The sequence below is a fragment of the Nomascus leucogenys genome, chromosome 15 (genome assembly GCF_006542625.1).
Source record: "Nomascus leucogenys isolate Asia chromosome 15, Asia_NLE_v1, whole genome shotgun sequence".
NCBI classification, from domain to species: Eukaryota; Metazoa; Chordata; class Mammalia; order Primates; family Hylobatidae; genus Nomascus; species Nomascus leucogenys.
This window is the reverse complement of record NC_044395.1, coordinates 64,941,410-64,958,139: the sequence shown is the minus strand read 5'-3', so window position 1 is coordinate 64,958,139 and position 16,730 is coordinate 64,941,410. Positions and strand designations below refer to the sequence as shown.

General features: G+C 40.0%; 1 protein-coding gene across 3 annotated transcripts in view; it reads left to right on the top strand.

Annotated features, from left to right (window-relative positions):
- Positions 1–16,730, top strand: part of NUP98 (nucleoporin 98) — a 126,105-nt gene that overhangs the window by 57,121 nt on the left and 52,254 nt on the right. For all 3 annotated transcript variants that reach the window (XM_030794632.1, XM_030794630.1, XM_030794631.1), the window contains exons 13-14: positions 8,309–8,442; positions 12,072–12,259. In XM_030794632.1, coding sequence (XP_030650492.1) covers positions 8,309–8,442; positions 12,072–12,259 — 322 coding nt within the window. The remainder of the gene's footprint in view (positions 1–8,308; positions 8,443–12,071; positions 12,260–16,730) is intronic.

Sequence of the window (16,730 nt, the reverse complement as noted above, 5' to 3'; positions counted from 1 at the left end):
TCATGATCCGCCCACCTCGGCCTCCCAAAGTGCTGGGATTACAGGCGTGAGCCACCGCTCCTGGCCAAAATTAACTTACTTTTTAATTTAAATAGCTTTTTAAAGAAAATTATGGGCTGGACATGGTGGCCAACGCCTATAATCCCAGCACTTTGGGAGGCCGAGGTGGGTGGATCACAATGTCAGGAGTTTGAGACCAGCCTGGCCAACATGGTGAAACCCCGTCTCTACTAAAAATTCAAAAATTAGCTGGGCATGATGGCATGTGCGTGTAATCCCAGATACTCAGGAGGCTGAGGCAGGAGAATCACTTGGACCCGGGAGGTGGAGGTTACAGTGAGCCGAGATCACGCCACTACACTCCAGCCTGGGCGACAAGAGTGGGAGTCCGTCTCAAAAGAAAAGAAAAAAAAGGAAAAGAAAAGAAAATTATGTTCCACAGGAAGTGAAAAACTGGTTATCACCTGGCATAAATAGAGTAACTGAGATAAATAGAATGAATAGATAGACAGATTTTTTTTTTTTTTTTTTTTTTTTTTTTTTTTAAGACGGAGTCTCACTCTGTCACCCAGGCTGGAGTGCTGGAGTGCAATGGCGCCATCTCAGCTCACTGCAACCTCCGCTTCCCGGGTTCACGCCATTCTGCCGCAGCCTCTCCGAGTAGCTGGGATTACAGGCGCCCGCCACCATGCCTGGCTAATTTTTTATATTTTTAGTAGAGATGGGGTTTCACTGTGGTCTCGATCTCCTGACCTCGTGATCCGCCCGTCTCGGCCTCCCAAAGTGCTGGGATTACAAGTGTGAGCCACCACGCCCAGCCTGATAGACAGATGTTTCTGTACCACTAAATTAGTCTCCCATACTATCATGATACATGTGTCAGGTTTTGAGAAACCTTTGCAAATTTAAGCTACATACTTACATATTTTTCTTATTCTGTCAACAAGGTGATAGTGTTTCTTGAGTCTTCTTTGTCAAATGAGGATATTAGTACCTTTCCCTATGCTTTTATTACCCTTATTTTCTTTTCTCTCTCTCTCTCTCTCTTTTTTTTTTTCTTGGAGACAGTCTTGCTCTATCTCCTAGGCTGGAGTGCAGTGACGTAATCTTGGCTCACTGCAACCTCTGCCTCCCAGGTTCAAGCAATTCTCCTGCCTCAGCTTCCTGAGTAGCTGGGATTACAGGTGCCTGCCACCACGCATATAATTTTTGTAATTTTAGTACAGATGGGGTTTTACCATGTTGGCCAGGCTGGTCTCGAACTCCTGACCTCAGGTGATCCGTCTGCCTCAGCCTCCCAAAGTGCTGGGATTATAGGTGTGAGCCACTGCGCCTGGCCCCATCTTTATTTTTATATTGATAAAGTTGATAATATTTTCTGTCCTGTAACTGTCTTCTGTTCCTTGAAGAATAATTTAATAGTTGCAAATGAACTGTTGCAAATGATTCTGTTATTATAACTTATGAAAATAGTGCTGCCCAGATTTTTTCCCCTTGGAGTTTCTGATTCCTATTTTCCCTGGTATTACCACCGCTTATTGACTTCCACAAAACTGTTCCAAATTCTGAAGGATGGTATCAGAACATTTCGTTTACCCCAGTTACTTTATTCTCTGCTACCTCTGTCCTCCTGCAGCAGTGTGGACTGATTATTCTCCAGGCCTTCAGCATTGCTTCAAGATATTCTCGTCAAGTCTGCTCAGTGAGAACTGCTATGTCCTGCCTATATGGTTTTTCTCTTTATTTATTTTCTGAGTTTTCTGGAATATGTCTTCAAGTGAAGTGTAATACGAAGGGTAACTTTTGAATACTTAGAGGTCTGAAAATACCTTCATTCATTCCACACAATTTAATATTAGGGACTTGTGTGAAAATAATTTATTCTCAGAACATTGACTGTATTCCTTCTTGCAATAACCATTACTGATGGTCTAATGCTCTTACGCTTCTTGTGACCTGTGCCTTCTATCCTCAAAAGCATTTAGGATTGTCCTTTTGTCCTGAGATTTTACTACATTTTGCTTAGATCCTTTCTGTCTTAACAGTTGTATCTTTGACCTGTGTTTCTACTTTGTGGGAGATTTTTTTGTTGTCTTTTCAATCCTCTTTTTGGATTTCCTTTTTTTTTTTTGAGATGGAGTTTCGCACTGTCACCCAAGCTGGAGTGCAATGGCACGATCTCGGCTCACTTCTATCTCTGCCTCCTGGGTTGAAGTGATTCTCCTTCCTCAGTCTCGTAAATAGCTGGGATTACAGGTGCCTGCCACATGCCCAGCTAATTTTTGTATTTTAAGTAGAGATGGGGTTTCACCATGTTGGCCAGGCTGGTCTCGAACTCCTGACCTCAGGTGATCCACCTGCCTTGGCCTCCCAAAGTGCTGGGATTACAGGCGTGAACCACCATTCCTGGCCAGATTTTTGTTTTTAATTTGGAAGAATTCATTCTTGTTCTCTGAAAGTTTTTTTTTTTTTAACCAAACACCTGTTTCTTAGATACAGTTTTTTTGCTTAAAACTCAGTTGGGATAAAATTTTTTTAGCGTTCTTCTGTTCCTTGGGTTTTCAGGATGATTTTTGTTTTGATTGTAATCTTTAGTGCTTGGTGGTCCTTTTCATTCCTATTTAAGATTAAAAATAGGCTGGGCATGGTTGCTCATGACTGTAATCCCAGCACTTTGGGAGGCTGAGGCGGGCAAATTGCTTGAGGTCAAGTGTTCGAGACCAGCCTGGTCAACATGGCAAAACCCCATGTCTACCATAAATAGAAAAACTAGCCGGATATGGTGGTACATGCCTGTAATCCCAGCTACTCCGGAGGCTGAGGCGGGAGAATCGCTTGAACCTGGGAGGCGGAAGTTGCACTGAACCGACATCACACTACTACACTCCAGCCTGGGCGAAAGCGTGAAACTCTGTCTCCAAAAAATATATATATATATTTATATTTAAAAGCTCACTGGCAACTTTTTGTATGTGAGAGGGCTTGTTTACCAGTAGGTTTTACTTTAGAGTAAGTAATCTAGAAACCAGGTATTATCAGAGGGTCTTCTAAATGTTAGAATATCAAATTCTTAGCTCTGGGATGATGCCAGTAACCACAGTAGTTGCCCTTCTCCTTTTTATGTTATTACTTAGAGAAAGGCATACTTTGACCTGTGTGTTGAGCATCAGTGATTAGGAGGATGGCAGTATGTAGTTTTCTATATAAACTTCATCTCTTTTTTTTTTTTTTTTTTTTTTTTTTTTTTTTTTTTGAGACAGAGTCTTGCTCTCTCCCTAAGACTAGAGTGTAGTGGTGCGATCTCGATCTTGGCTCACTGCAACCTTCACCTCCCAGGTTCAAGTGATTCTCTTTCATCAGCCTCTTGAGTAGCTGGGTTTGCAGGCCCATGTCACCACGCCCGGCTAATTTTTGTATTTTTAGTAGAGATTGGGTTTCACCGTGTTGGCTAGGCTGGTCACGAACTCCTGACCTCAAGCAGTCCTCTCACCTCGGCCTCCCAAAGTGCTGGGGTTACAGGTGTGAGCCACCGCACCTGGCTTAGACTTTCCATTAATTCTTTCGTCTTCCTGTTTTCAATTCTACTTCATCAAACCTGGTATTCCCAAGTCCCTAGACTTCTGGGATTCTCCAAGGTAGATACGCGTCATTTGATCATACTAGTAGACTCTTGGACAACATGAGGGTTGGGGTGCTGACCCCCACACAGTTGAAAATTCGCAAATAATCTTTGATTCCCAAGCTTTACTGACAACATAAACAGTTAATACACGTTATGTATATTATATGTAGTACGTACTATATTCTTACTATAAAGCAAGCTAAAGAAAAGAATATATTATTAAGAAAATCAGGAGGAGGAGGAAGGGGTTGGTCTTGCTCTCTCAGGGGTGGCAGAGGAGGAAATCCACACATAAGTGGATCCACACAGTTCAAACTTGTGTTGTTCAAGGGTCAGCTGTAATTGCTGTTGAGTGTACGCTAAGCTATAGTTTTCTGTATCCTGCTTGATCAGTCCTCTGTCCACATCTTTCCCCTAGAAATTTGTCAGATTTTCTCGTGTTCATTTGCCACCTTTCCATTCTTTGTCATTGTGGGTTTATATATATAAATGTTAATATTTTTTAGCCAAAGATTTAATAAGTTCTTGGAGAGAGTGGAGGTGAATTCGAGTTTTCATTGATCTCTGTGCGAATTTTATACTTAGCTTTATCATTAAAAATAGGCCTGGTGTGGTGCCTCACGCCTGTAATCTCAGCACTTTGGGAGGCCGAGGCAGGTGGATCACCTGAGGTCAGGAGTTCGACCAGCCTGGCCAACATGGTGAAACCCTGTCTCTACTAAAAATACAAAAATTAGCCAGGCGTGGTGGCAGGCACCTGTAATCCCACCTACTCGCAAGGCTGAGGCAGGAGGATTGCCTAATCCGGGTGGCAGAGGTTGCAGTGAGCCAAGATCGCGCCACTGCACTCCAGCCTGAGTGACACAGCAAGACTCCGTCTCAAAAAAAAATTATGTTTTAATTTTATTTTTTTCTCATTTTTTATTGGTTTTAGTAGAAGGTGGTAGCATAAATTATTGTAATATGCTATTTTTACTTGTATAGCCTTTTGACTGGTTTTTAATAATCCATCTCTTTTTCCAAAGTTCCTGACACAGGAATTTAGTTAATATTAAATTTGTGTGCCTTAACATTACTGCCCATTTAAAGGTAATTGTATTTACTTTTAGAATGTACATCTTTATACTACGGAATCTTAGTTGAAGGTACTTTAGAACTATGTGAGTCTGCCTTGTCTTAAAAAAACCTCAGGTATGGTGGCTTCCTTACAGGCAGTACAGTCTGTTGTTCTGGTTGTGTGGAAACCAAATCCTGCTTCCATAGAGTTTCCACCCAGTGGTTCTACTTTTATTTCCTAAAGCTAAGCAAAACCAGTCTAGTATGGTTTCTTTTCTTTCTTTCCTTTTTTTTTTTTTTTTTTTGTTGAGAGGAGTCTTACTCTGTCACCCAGGCTGGAGTGCTGTGGCACCATCTTGGCTCACTGCAGCCTCCGCCTCCAGGTTCAAACAATTCTCCGGTCTCAGCCTCCTGAGTAGCTGGGACTACAGGTATGTGTCACCATGCCTGGCTAATTCTTATATTTTTTAGTAGAGATAGAGGTTCATCATTTTGGCCAGGCTATTCTTGAACTTCTGACCTGAAGTAATCTGCTTGCCTTAGCTTCCCAAAGTGCTGGAATTACTGGCATGAGCCACCATGCCTCGCCCTAGTATATTTGTGGTAACCCACTGACTTTTTTCTGGTTAAAGTATCATCAGATTCTTGTGTTTCATCTGAAGACTTGGTTTTTGTACTTTTCCCTATCCCTTTAATCATTTGGTTATGATTTAGTTTTTTGGAATCTTCTTTTTGAAATTTCTTTAGAATTTGTTCTTTGGAAAGTTTACAAATTATTTTGACCAAGATTGAATGTAATACCAGTAGTTGCTTAACTAGTGCTTGTTTGTTTTCTTGTTTTTGCTAATCTATCAAGATACTCTCTTTCCTGTGTCTTTAAATACTACAGTTAACACAAAATTTATATTTATTCATACATATATAAAATCATGCTCATACACTTTCTTTCTTGTGTTTGGATTTGTTAAAAGAAGTTTTTGGGTTTTTTTGTTTTTTTTTTTTTTGAGCACACCCAGGTAGAGTGATTTGTACTTGTTAAATGATGAGATCAACTAAGACAGGTCAGTTTTCTAAATGAGTAATTGCCTGTCCAGTAACAAAATGACCAGTGAGGTTTGGAGTTCTCTAAAATTTTTCTTGAGTATCCTTGCATAGTCCCCAAAATAACAGTATGCTGTTAATCTGTAGTGCTGTGTACCGAAAAGAAAAAACTTTTCTTTATTTTTTGCTCTTAAATTGGATTTAGGAACTTTCTGAACATAGATGATTTACTCTATGCTCTTAAAATTGACGTCTCTTGGTTTGAGATCCTGAGCAAACTTGTCCTGTCTTGTTAAATATCAAGATGAATGTACAGTGTTTTAGTATTTATTGAATACATTGATTTTAAGAAATCTTTGACTCAGGTGGATCTACTTCTTTTTCGTTAATTTAGCTATAGCAGCCTGTTCTGTTTTTTTTTTGTTGTTTGTTTGTTTTTTTGAGACGGAGTCTCATTCTGTCGCCCAGGCTAGAGTGCAGTGGCGCGACCTTGGCTCACTGTCAGCTCTGCCTCCCGGGTTCAAGCCATTCTCCTGCCTCAGCCTCCCAAGTAGCTGGGACTACAGGCGCCCGCCACCACGCCCAGCTAATTTTTTGTATTTTTTAGTAGAGATAGGGTTTCACCATGTTAGCCAGGATAGTCTAGATCTCCTGACCTAGTGATCCGCCCGCCTCGGCCTCCCAAAGTGCTGGGATTATAGGCGTGAGCCACCATGCCCAGCCTCTGTTTTTTTTTTTGTTATTACTGCTTTTGTTCTCCATACTGCCTCTCCCCACTCCCCACAACATTGTGAGACTTTCAGAAAGTTTTATGTCACTCCTTTACTGTGGATTATTGTATTATATTTTGGCAGTAACTTTATTTGTAAATGTTTATAAGGGAAAAAGGTAGTATTTTTGTCTGTAAAATGACTTTATTATGACTTGAGTTTTGATCAGTATTTTTGGAAAGAGATAGTATCTTGCAAAGATGTTTCTTCTTCAGTCAGGGTATACTGTAGTGGTTTTGCTTTTTTCTTAATGTTTTACTTGGTACAATGGTAGATCATGAATAGTCTTCATTGTTACTTACGTCTGTTCCCTAAATTCTCTGCAATTGATGAGATGTTCTTACACTTTGAGAAAAAATTAGGCTTAGTGATTTCTTTTTTCTTTCAGTTTATATTATTTGAATGTTAAATAAATGTAAATAATAAACTTATAAGGATAGCCTAAGCATTTTCTTCAGGAAGACACCTGGATTTGGGGGTTAAAAAAAAAACAAACACATTTTTGTTTGTATGCTGCCTTCCTCTGTAGCCTTAATGTACATAATATTTTTATTCTGGAAATTTTACCTAATAAATCAAAGATAATTTCATATTTCTACAATGAAACAAATTATTATTTTTAATAACTGCATTGCCTATGTTGATGCATTATGATGTTTACAACTTTTTTGTTTAAGACAGAGTCTCACTCTTTCACCCAGGCTGGAGTGCAGTGGGGCAATCTCGGCTCACTGCATCCTCCACTTCGTGGGTTACAGCTGGGACTGTAGGTGTGCGCCCTCACGCCCAGCTAATTTTTTGTATTTTTAGTAGAGGTGTGGTTTCACTGTATTGGCCAGGTTGGTCTCGAACTCCTGACCTCAAGTGATCTGCTCGCCACGGCCTCCCAAAGTGCTGGGATTACAGGCGTGAGCCACCGCACCCCGCCTACAACTATTAACTTAATATTGGACACATAGGTTGTTTCCATATCTTGACTATATATATATACTATGCAGTGAATGCTTAGGAATTTTTTTTCTTTCTAGTTTGAGTTAAATTTTCATGATTAAAATTATGAGGTTAAAAGATAGAGGCCAGGCGTGGTGGCTGACTCCTGTAATCCCAGCATTTTGGGAGGCCAAGGTGGGCAGATAGTTCAAGTTCAAGAGTTCAAGACTAGCCTGGGCAACATGGCAAAACTCCATCTCTAAAAAAAAAAAAACACACACACACAAAATTAGCTGTTGTTGGCGTGGTGACTCACCCTTATAGTCCCAGCTACTTGGGAGTCTGAGGTTAGAGGATCACTTGAGCCTGGAGGCAGAGGTTGCAGCAAGCCGAGATCATGCCACTACACTCCAGCCTGGGTGTGTGTGTGTGTACACACACACACAAACACACACACACACACACACACACACACACAGTACTTGCCCCATTGTATATTGTCATATTATTTCCTTTAGACAAACCAGTCTATAACGTTTCTAGAAGTCAAAGACTATGGTTTTTTGTGCAGCTATTTCAGTGATGGGTATGCATAAAATATTTCATCAGGGTTGTTTAAATTTTCCTTTCTTTGATTAGTAGTGACAGTGAACACTGTGTAAGTGAATTTATATGAGTATTGTATCTTACGAAATGCTACTTCCTAAATTTGACCTATTATTTGATTCTTGATTTTCTTTACAGTTTGCTCTACACACATTCTGCCCCAATGATACCATTGATTTGAGCATTTTGAAGACCACTTCTTCAAAAAGAATACTGAGCTCTGTGTTATAAATGCATCGTATTCTTGCATTTATATATATTTTTTGTGTTCTTTTTTTAAAAGCTTTGACAGATCCAAATGCTTCTGCTGCCCAGCAGGCTGTTCTCCAGCAGCACATCAATAGTCTAACATACTCACCTTTTGGAGATTCTCCTCTCTTCCGGAATCCCATGTCAGACCCTAAGAAGAAGGAAGAGGTAAATTTAAGGATACTTCTGTAAAATGCCATATCAAAGAAAGAGAAACTGAATGTGCAGAATGTAATTTTTTGCCTGTATATATTAAGGGATTAAGCAAAGCTAGGTGTAATTAGTTTTTTAAGATATTTCACTCAGCCAGGGGTAAATTATTTTTGCTGTATCTGGAAGGTGTTGGGACAGTGAAATGATCACTACACTGAAGATCGAGGCTGAGGGTTTTCAACAGCCTTGAAATAAGGCAGATATTAACATTATCATTTTTAATTAAAACAACTTTTTTTTAAGTTTTTTTCTTTTCTTTTTGAGATGACGTCTTGCTGGTATCGAACTCCTGGAAGCAATCCTCCCGCCTTGGTCTCCCAACGTGCTGGGATTACAGGTGTAAACCACCATGCCCAGCCCTATTCTCATTTTCTAATTAAGCACACTAAAGCTTAGAGAGGCTGACTTTGCTCACATCATAATGCTCTTAAGTGACGTAACCAAAATCTTAACCTCTTGATTTTTACATAGCTTTGTCTTTAATCTCTTATAACTAGTGTAAAAACTACTCACATGGTGTTAAAAGTGTAGTCTTTGGTCTATTTGATCCTTGTTTTACCACTTATAATCTGTGAGACATTGGAAAATGAGAAAGTCATTTTGCCTCCCTAAATTTGTTTCTTCTTCTGTAAAATGGGAATAGTAATAGTGTTCAATGTTGAGGGCTAAATGAGATAACGCATACCAGGATCATAGTAAATTGCTCAATATACAGAAACTACTATTCAGTCACTTATGTGATTACATGTATCCCTCAGCTTTTTATTTTGTTTTTTTGTTTTGTTTTGTTTTTGTTTTTTTAAGAAATGGGATCTGCCCGGCGCGGTGGCTCACGCCTGTAGTCCCAGCACTTTGGGAGTCCAAGGCGGGTAGATCACCTGAGTTCAGTTCACGACCAGCCTGGTCAACACGGTGAAACCCCATCTCTACGAAATATACAAAAACTAGCTGGGCATGGTGGTGGGCACCTGTAATCACAGCTACTTGGGAGGCTGAGGCAGGAGAATTGCTTGAACCTGGGAGGCAGAGGTTGCAGTGAGCCGAGATTGTGCCATTGCACTCCAGCCTGGGCAACAAGAGCGAAACTTCGTCTCAAAAAAAGAAAAAAATGGGATCTTACTATGTTCTTAAATTTAATCCTGTAAACTAGATATTAGAAGCGAGATATGAATATGAAAGTACCTTTTAAAGTGATGTGTAAATGATTAGACAATTATTTATGCAGCCTAATTTTAGGTGGCTGAATATGTGCAAGGCATTGTGTTAAGTGCTGAGGATACAAAATGAAAATAAACAAGAATTTATTAAGGTTGCTATCCAGTGACAAAGATCAGACATACAAGCACGTAAATTTACACTGGTTCAGTAGAGTGTATGTGGTAATAGAAGAGTGTCTATCAATGACGAATGGATAAACAAAATGTTTTATATGTCTATGATGGAATATCCTTTAGCCGTAAATAGGAGTAAAGTACTGATACATGCTATAACATAGATGAAACCTTGAAAACATAAGTGAAGGCGGAGCACAGTGGGCATGGTGGCTCATGCCTTTAATCCCAGCACTTTGGGAGGCCGAGGTGGGCAGATCACCTGAGGTCAGGAGTTCGAGACCAGCTTGACCAACATGGTGAAACCACATCTATACTAAAAAAAAAAAAAAAAAATTAGCCAACCATGGTGGCGCATGCCCATAATCCCAGCTACTTGTGAGGCTGAGGCAGGCGAATCACTTGAACCTGGGAGGTGGAGATTGCAGTGAGCCGAGATCGCACCATTGCACTCCAGCCCAGACGACAAAAGCAAAACTCCATCTCAAAACAAAAAGAAAGAAAACGTTAAATGAAAGGAGCCAGGCACAAAATGTCGCATGATTTCATTTATATAATATACCCAGAATAGGCAAATCCATAGAGAAAGAAAACAGATTCATAGTTGGAAAGGGAAGAGGGAAGAAATTGAGAGGAACTGAGTTTCTTTTTGAAGTCATCAAAGTTTTTGGGAATCAGTGGTGATGGTTGCACAACCTTGTAAATATACTAAAAACTATTGAAGTAGATGCGTTAAAACGGTGAATTCTATGTCACATGAGTTTTATCTTAATACAGAATTTAAAATATACTAGTGAAAAGATCATAGATGCTTGGATGAATTTGATAAGGCTTTGTTTTCAGAAGAGGAACATTTAACTTTTTTGTATGGATATGCAGGGCTTGGCAAGTCTAGGTCAAGCATTCCAACCAAAGACAGAATTGTGAAAGATCACAACAATCTGGGAATAACAAAGATTCATTGTTAAGTGTAAACAGCTTGCACTGGGAAGAGAAGAATAAATTGTGACAGGCTAGATATGCTAGACATTGTTATTTGAAGTAGTTACATAATCTCATTTATGCTGTTAGGAAAACAAATGTAGAACATCCTCAGGATGTTGTAGAGGTGCCATCTAAAGCACCCTGAAATTTACCTGTGTGTCCTCCACTAACTCGTAGTTTCCTCAGTAATCAGAGGAAGTAACTTTATTTTCATTTCTTGTACCCAGAGTTTGACTTAATGTTTAATTATTAATGTTCACTAAAAGATGGATAAATACAAGCTAGTATCTGCCCTTTTTTTCCCCAGAGCAGTTTGGATTGTATAGAAGTTGAATATTAATTCATGACAGAATCTCAGTTTTTCTTGAAGCATAAGATTTGTGGTTTAATTTAAAAGTAGTGTCTGTGGCTTAGGATTTTTTTGGTATCATGTTTTCATCAAATGAACATAAATACTGTTTTTCACAGCAGAATGATTGCAAGCTAAACTCTCATAGGATGAAGAGAATGGACAAGATATGTTAATATGTTGTGTTAATACATTTTAATTTACAAAACTTTTTTCAGATTCGTTATCTTTGGTTTTTTTTGGAGAAAGAGTCTTGCTCTGTCACCCAGGCTGGAGTGCAGTGGTGCGATCTCGGCTTACTGCAACCTCCGCCTCCTGGGTTCAAGCGATTCCCATGCGTCAGCCTCCCCAGTAGCTGGGATTACAGGCACATGCCACCACTGTCCAGCTAACAGATTCATTATCTTGATTACATTTTAAAAGATGTGAGACAAATAATTTTAAATGGGGGCTGGAAAGATGAGTAAAAATCAATTCTAGAATAATAAAGACAGTTCAGTTAGTATTCACACATACATATGGATAGTGCATCCCAAATCCAAAAATTGAAAATCCAAAATGCTCCAAAATCCAAAACTTTGATCACTGACGTGACATTCAAAAGAAATGCTCATTGAGACATTTTGGATTTTGGATTTTGGATTTTCACATTTGGGATATTCAACTGGTAAGTATAATGCAAATATTTCAAAATACAAAAAAATCCAAAATACTTCTGGTCCCAAGCATTTTGGATGAGGGATACTCAACACATACAAAGTTGGGTGTTAACATCCTTGTTTTATGGGAACAGAGACTTCAACAGGTATCTAGCAGGTGAATGGCAAAGATGAGGATTGAAATCTGGTCTTGTGATTTTTAAGGCCAGTGCAATACGTTTAAAGTAAACCAAAAATTTCCTTGATGCTTTTGTTTTTCAGAGATTGAAACCAACAAATCCAGCAGCCCAGAAGGCTCTTACTACACCTACTCATTATAAACTGACACCCCGCCCTGCCACTAGAGTCCGGCCAAAGGCTTTACAAACAACAGGCACAGCCAAGTCACATCTCTTTGATGGGCTGGATGACGATGAACCATCCCTAGCCAATGGAGCATTCATGCCCAAGTGAGTTTATTTTTGTTAACAGAAATTATTAAATACTGATATAAACTAAATATGAAATAATATACAATTATTTAAATATATTACAGATGTGATACAGTCCACTTTGTTTTTGTTTTTGTTTTTGAGACAGAGTCTTACTCTGTCGCCCAGGCTGGAGTGCCATGGCATGATCTTTGCTCACTGCAACCTTTGCCTCCCAGGTTCAAATGATTCTTTTGCCTCAGCCTCCTGAGTAGCTGGGATTACAGGCGTGTGCCACCATGCCCAGCTAATTTTGTATTTTTAGTAGAAATGGGGTTTCACCATGTTGGCCAGGCTGGTCTTGAACTGCTGACCTCAGATAATTCACTCGCCTCAGACTCCCAAAGTGCTGGGATTACTGGTGTGAGCCACTGTGCCCCGCCTTGTCCTAGCATTTTATACACTGTTTTTGTGCAGAGTAGGTAAAAAGGTTTACAGTAGTCCAGTCATCATGTCAATAGCTTGAGATCAGTTTCACCAGGGCTTAGGATTTTCAAATATACAAGTAGAAAGGATTAGAGTGGGAGAGGACATATATTTTGCTATTAATACCATCTGATCTTCTTGTTCTTGGCTTCACTTCTGTGGTGTTGCTGTCAAACGTCATCCTTTTTTTTTTTTTTTTTTAAGACAAGAGTCTCATGCCATTGCCCAGGCTGGAGTGCAGTGGTGCAATCATACGTCACTGCACCTTCAACCCCTGGGCTCAGGCAATCCTCCCACCTCAGCTCCCAAGTAGCTGAGACCACAGGCCCACACCACCATGCCCAGTTAATTTTTTTTTTTTTTTTTTGTAGCTGCAGGGTCTTTCTGTGTTGCCCACGGTGGTCTCGAACTCCTGGGCTCAAGCCTCAGCCTCCCAAAGTGTTAGGATTACAGGCATGAGCTACCATGCCCAGCTACCTATCAACAGTCTTAATGTAACAGAAGCATTTTACACAGTTGATCTTGTCCCTCCTCTTTGATTCACTTTCATAATTGTCTTCCAGGACCCCACAATTTCCTAGTTTTCTTCCTGCCTCACTGGTTGCTGCTTCTCAGTCCCCTTTACTGGTTCCTGTTCATTCCACCGTGTGTAAATTAGAATGCCCTTGGCTCAGTTGTTGATCACATTTTATCTATGCTTATTTCCAGAGTGCTTCAATTTATTCGCATGGCTTTAAATATCATCGATAGTCTGATGATTCCCAAATTTTTATCTCCAGCCCAGACCTGTCTCCCAAACTCAAGATTCTTGTGTCTTATCCTACTCTACATCTTCACTTTGATGTCTAAAAGACATTTATTTAAAATTAACATGTCCGTGTCTTCTTTCTCAAACCTGTCCTACCCAAAACCTGTCTCAGATGATTGCATTTCTATCATTCTAGTTGCTCAGGTCAGAAATTTTGGAATCTTCCTTGACTTTGTCACACATTCCTCATCTAAGTTATCAGCGAATCCTCTTGGTTCTACCCTGTAAATTACTTAGAATCTGTATAGTTCTCACCACATTCATTGCTATTACCCTAGTGCAAGCCACCACTATCTCTTGCCTGAATTACCACAATATACTCTTCTGTTCTTATGGTTTTTATTTTTATTTGTTTATTTATTTTGAGACAGAGTCTTGCTGTGTCGCCCAGGCTGGAGTGCAGTGGCCCGATCTCGGCTCACTGCAAGCTCTGCCTCCTGGGTTCACGCCATTCTCCTGCCTCAGACTCCCAAGTAGCTGGGACTACAGGCGCCCACCACCATGCCCAGCTAATTTTTTTCTATTTTTTTTTAGTAGAGACGGGGTTTCACTGTGTTAGCCAGGATGGTCTTGATCTCCTGACCTCAAGATCTGCCTGCCTCGGCCTTCCAAAGTGCTGGGATTACAGGCGTGAGCCACTGCTCCCAGCCCCACTCTTCTGTTTTACTAAAACTTTTGTATCTGATTCTAAACATTGCTACCACAGCGGTCATTTTGAAGCATAAGTCAGATCATTTCCCTTTTCTGCTCAAAACCCTAAGGTGGGTCACATTATTTTACTCAGAGTAAGGACCAAAGTGCTTACATTGGCATATAAAGTCCTCGAAGGTAGGATTTCCCATTACTTCTCTGAACACATCTACCATTCTCTCCATTGCTTACTCCACTCTAAACTTACTGCTTCCTTGCTCCTGTTAGGACAGGATAGGCATGCTATTTATTTGGGCCTTTGCCCCATTTGTTCCCTTTGAAACACTTCTCCTCATATATCCACATAGCTAACCCTGACACTCTGTACTCACATGTTACATCAATGAAGACTACTCTTACAACCCTATTTTTGGTTTGTTTTTTTGTTTTTGAGATGGGGTCTTACTCTGTCACCCAGGCTGGAGTGCAGTGGCCCTGTCATAGCTCACTGCACCCTTGAGTTCCTGGGCTCAGGGGATTATTCTGACTTGGCGTCCCGAGTAGCTGGGACTACAGGTGCGTGCCACCACACCTGGCTAATTTTTTTTCTTTTGTAGAGACAGGATCTTGCTGTGTTGCTTAGGCTAGTCTCAAACTCTTTAGCTTCAAGTGATCCTCCCACCTCAGTTTCCTAAGTAGCTGGGACTATAAGTGCATGCTATTGTCCCTGCCTGATTTTTAAAAAATTTTTTGTAGAGTCGTGCTCCTACTTTATAGTAGAGATGGTGTTTCACTATGTTACTCGGGCTTGTCTTGAACTCCTGGGCTCAAGCAGTCCCCCCACCTTGGCCTCCTAAAGTGCTGAAATTACAGTGCAATCCACCATGCCACCTTTATTTGAAATGTTTACTTACTCTCTCTTCCTACCCCCAACCCCAGTTGCTATGTTTCAGTCCATTGCAGTTATTGTTTTCTGTGATGTTCAAATTGTCTCATATTTGGCCAGCAAGGAGCCCTTTCAGATTGGCTCGTAAGTCCTTTCCACATGCCTCAGTAGTGCTTGGTAACTTTCTCGCTTGTAGGATTAACTTCGTAAAATTTTGTTCAGGAGTTCTGCCCTGTGTGTTCATTAGTTAAATTCCACATACTGCCCCCCACCCTCACCGGGGCTTTTTTTTGTTTGTTTTTTGGTTTTTTTTTTTTGAGATGAGGTCTTCCTGTGTTGCCCGGGCTGGCCTTAAGTGATCCTGCTCAGCCTCTCAAGTAAGTGGGACTACAGGTGTGTGTGCGCAACTGTGCTCAGCTAATGTTTTTTTCTTACAGCATCCCCACCCAGTTTTGGTATAAAGATTATGCTGACCTCATGAACAAACTGGAGAGTATTTCCTCTTTCTATTTTCTAGAAAAGTTTGTATAAGGTAATAATTTCTAGCTGAGTACAATGGCTCACATCTGTAATCTCAGAACTGTGAGAAACCAAAGCAGGAGGATCACTAGAGACCAGTGAGACCAACCTTGGCAACAAAATGAGACCTTGTCTCTAAAAAAAAATTTTTTTTAATTAGCCAGATATGATGGCACATGCCGATAGTCCCAGCCATTCGGGAGGCTGAGGTGGGAGCATCACAGGAGCCCAGGAGTTCAAGGTTGCAGTGAGCTATGATACCACCACTGCACTCCAGCCTGTCTCAAAAAAAAAAAAAGAAAAGAAAAGTTGGTAATCTAATCTGATGGTAACATCAGATGTTTGGTACTGGTAATGATAGATGGGTCTGAAGTAGTATTTATAGGACTATTTGGGGGAAAAAGTAAGAGTTAGAGGATTGTTCAGCTTTTTCTTTTATATTTTGAGTCACTTTTGATGTTACATTTTTGTAGTAAACATTTCAATAACTAAAATTTCAAATTTATTGACATAAAGTTGTTTAAAAATACCCTTGTCTTTTTTTTTTTTTTAATGTCGGTGTCTATAGGGACACCCACTTCTTCATTCCCAACATTGATTTTTATTGTACCTTCTCTTTTTCTGTTTGACCAGGGATCTCCCAATATTACTGGTAACTTCAAAGAACTAACTTATGACATTATTGATGTTCTCGCTCCTGTGATTCTTTCCTATTTCATCAGTTTTTAATTTATTATATTTTATTAATATTTTATCATTATCTTGTTCCTTTCTCCTTTCCCCTTTGATTTTCAGCTTTCCTTCTTTCAAATATATGCAGTTAAATATGTAAATTTTCCTTTTAGTTCAACTCTATGTTTTTGTTATTAATTTCTAGATGAAAAGTAAAAAAGGGTGATAGCAATAGCAATTCTTAGAAATTTGAGAGTTCCTTTAATGGCCCAATATATTGTTAGTTTGTAAATGTTGCATGTGTGCTTGAAAAGAATGTGTGCTCTGTAGTGAATGTGTACAGTGCTCTTTTTAGGCTAAGTTAGACCAGCCTGGGCAACCTGGCAAAACCTCGTTTCAACAAAATAGTGGCCAGGCATGGTGGTGGGCGCCTATTGTCCCAGCTACTCGGGAAGCTGAGGTGGGAGAATCACCTGAGTCTGGGAAGTAAGTCAAGGCTGTAGTGAGCC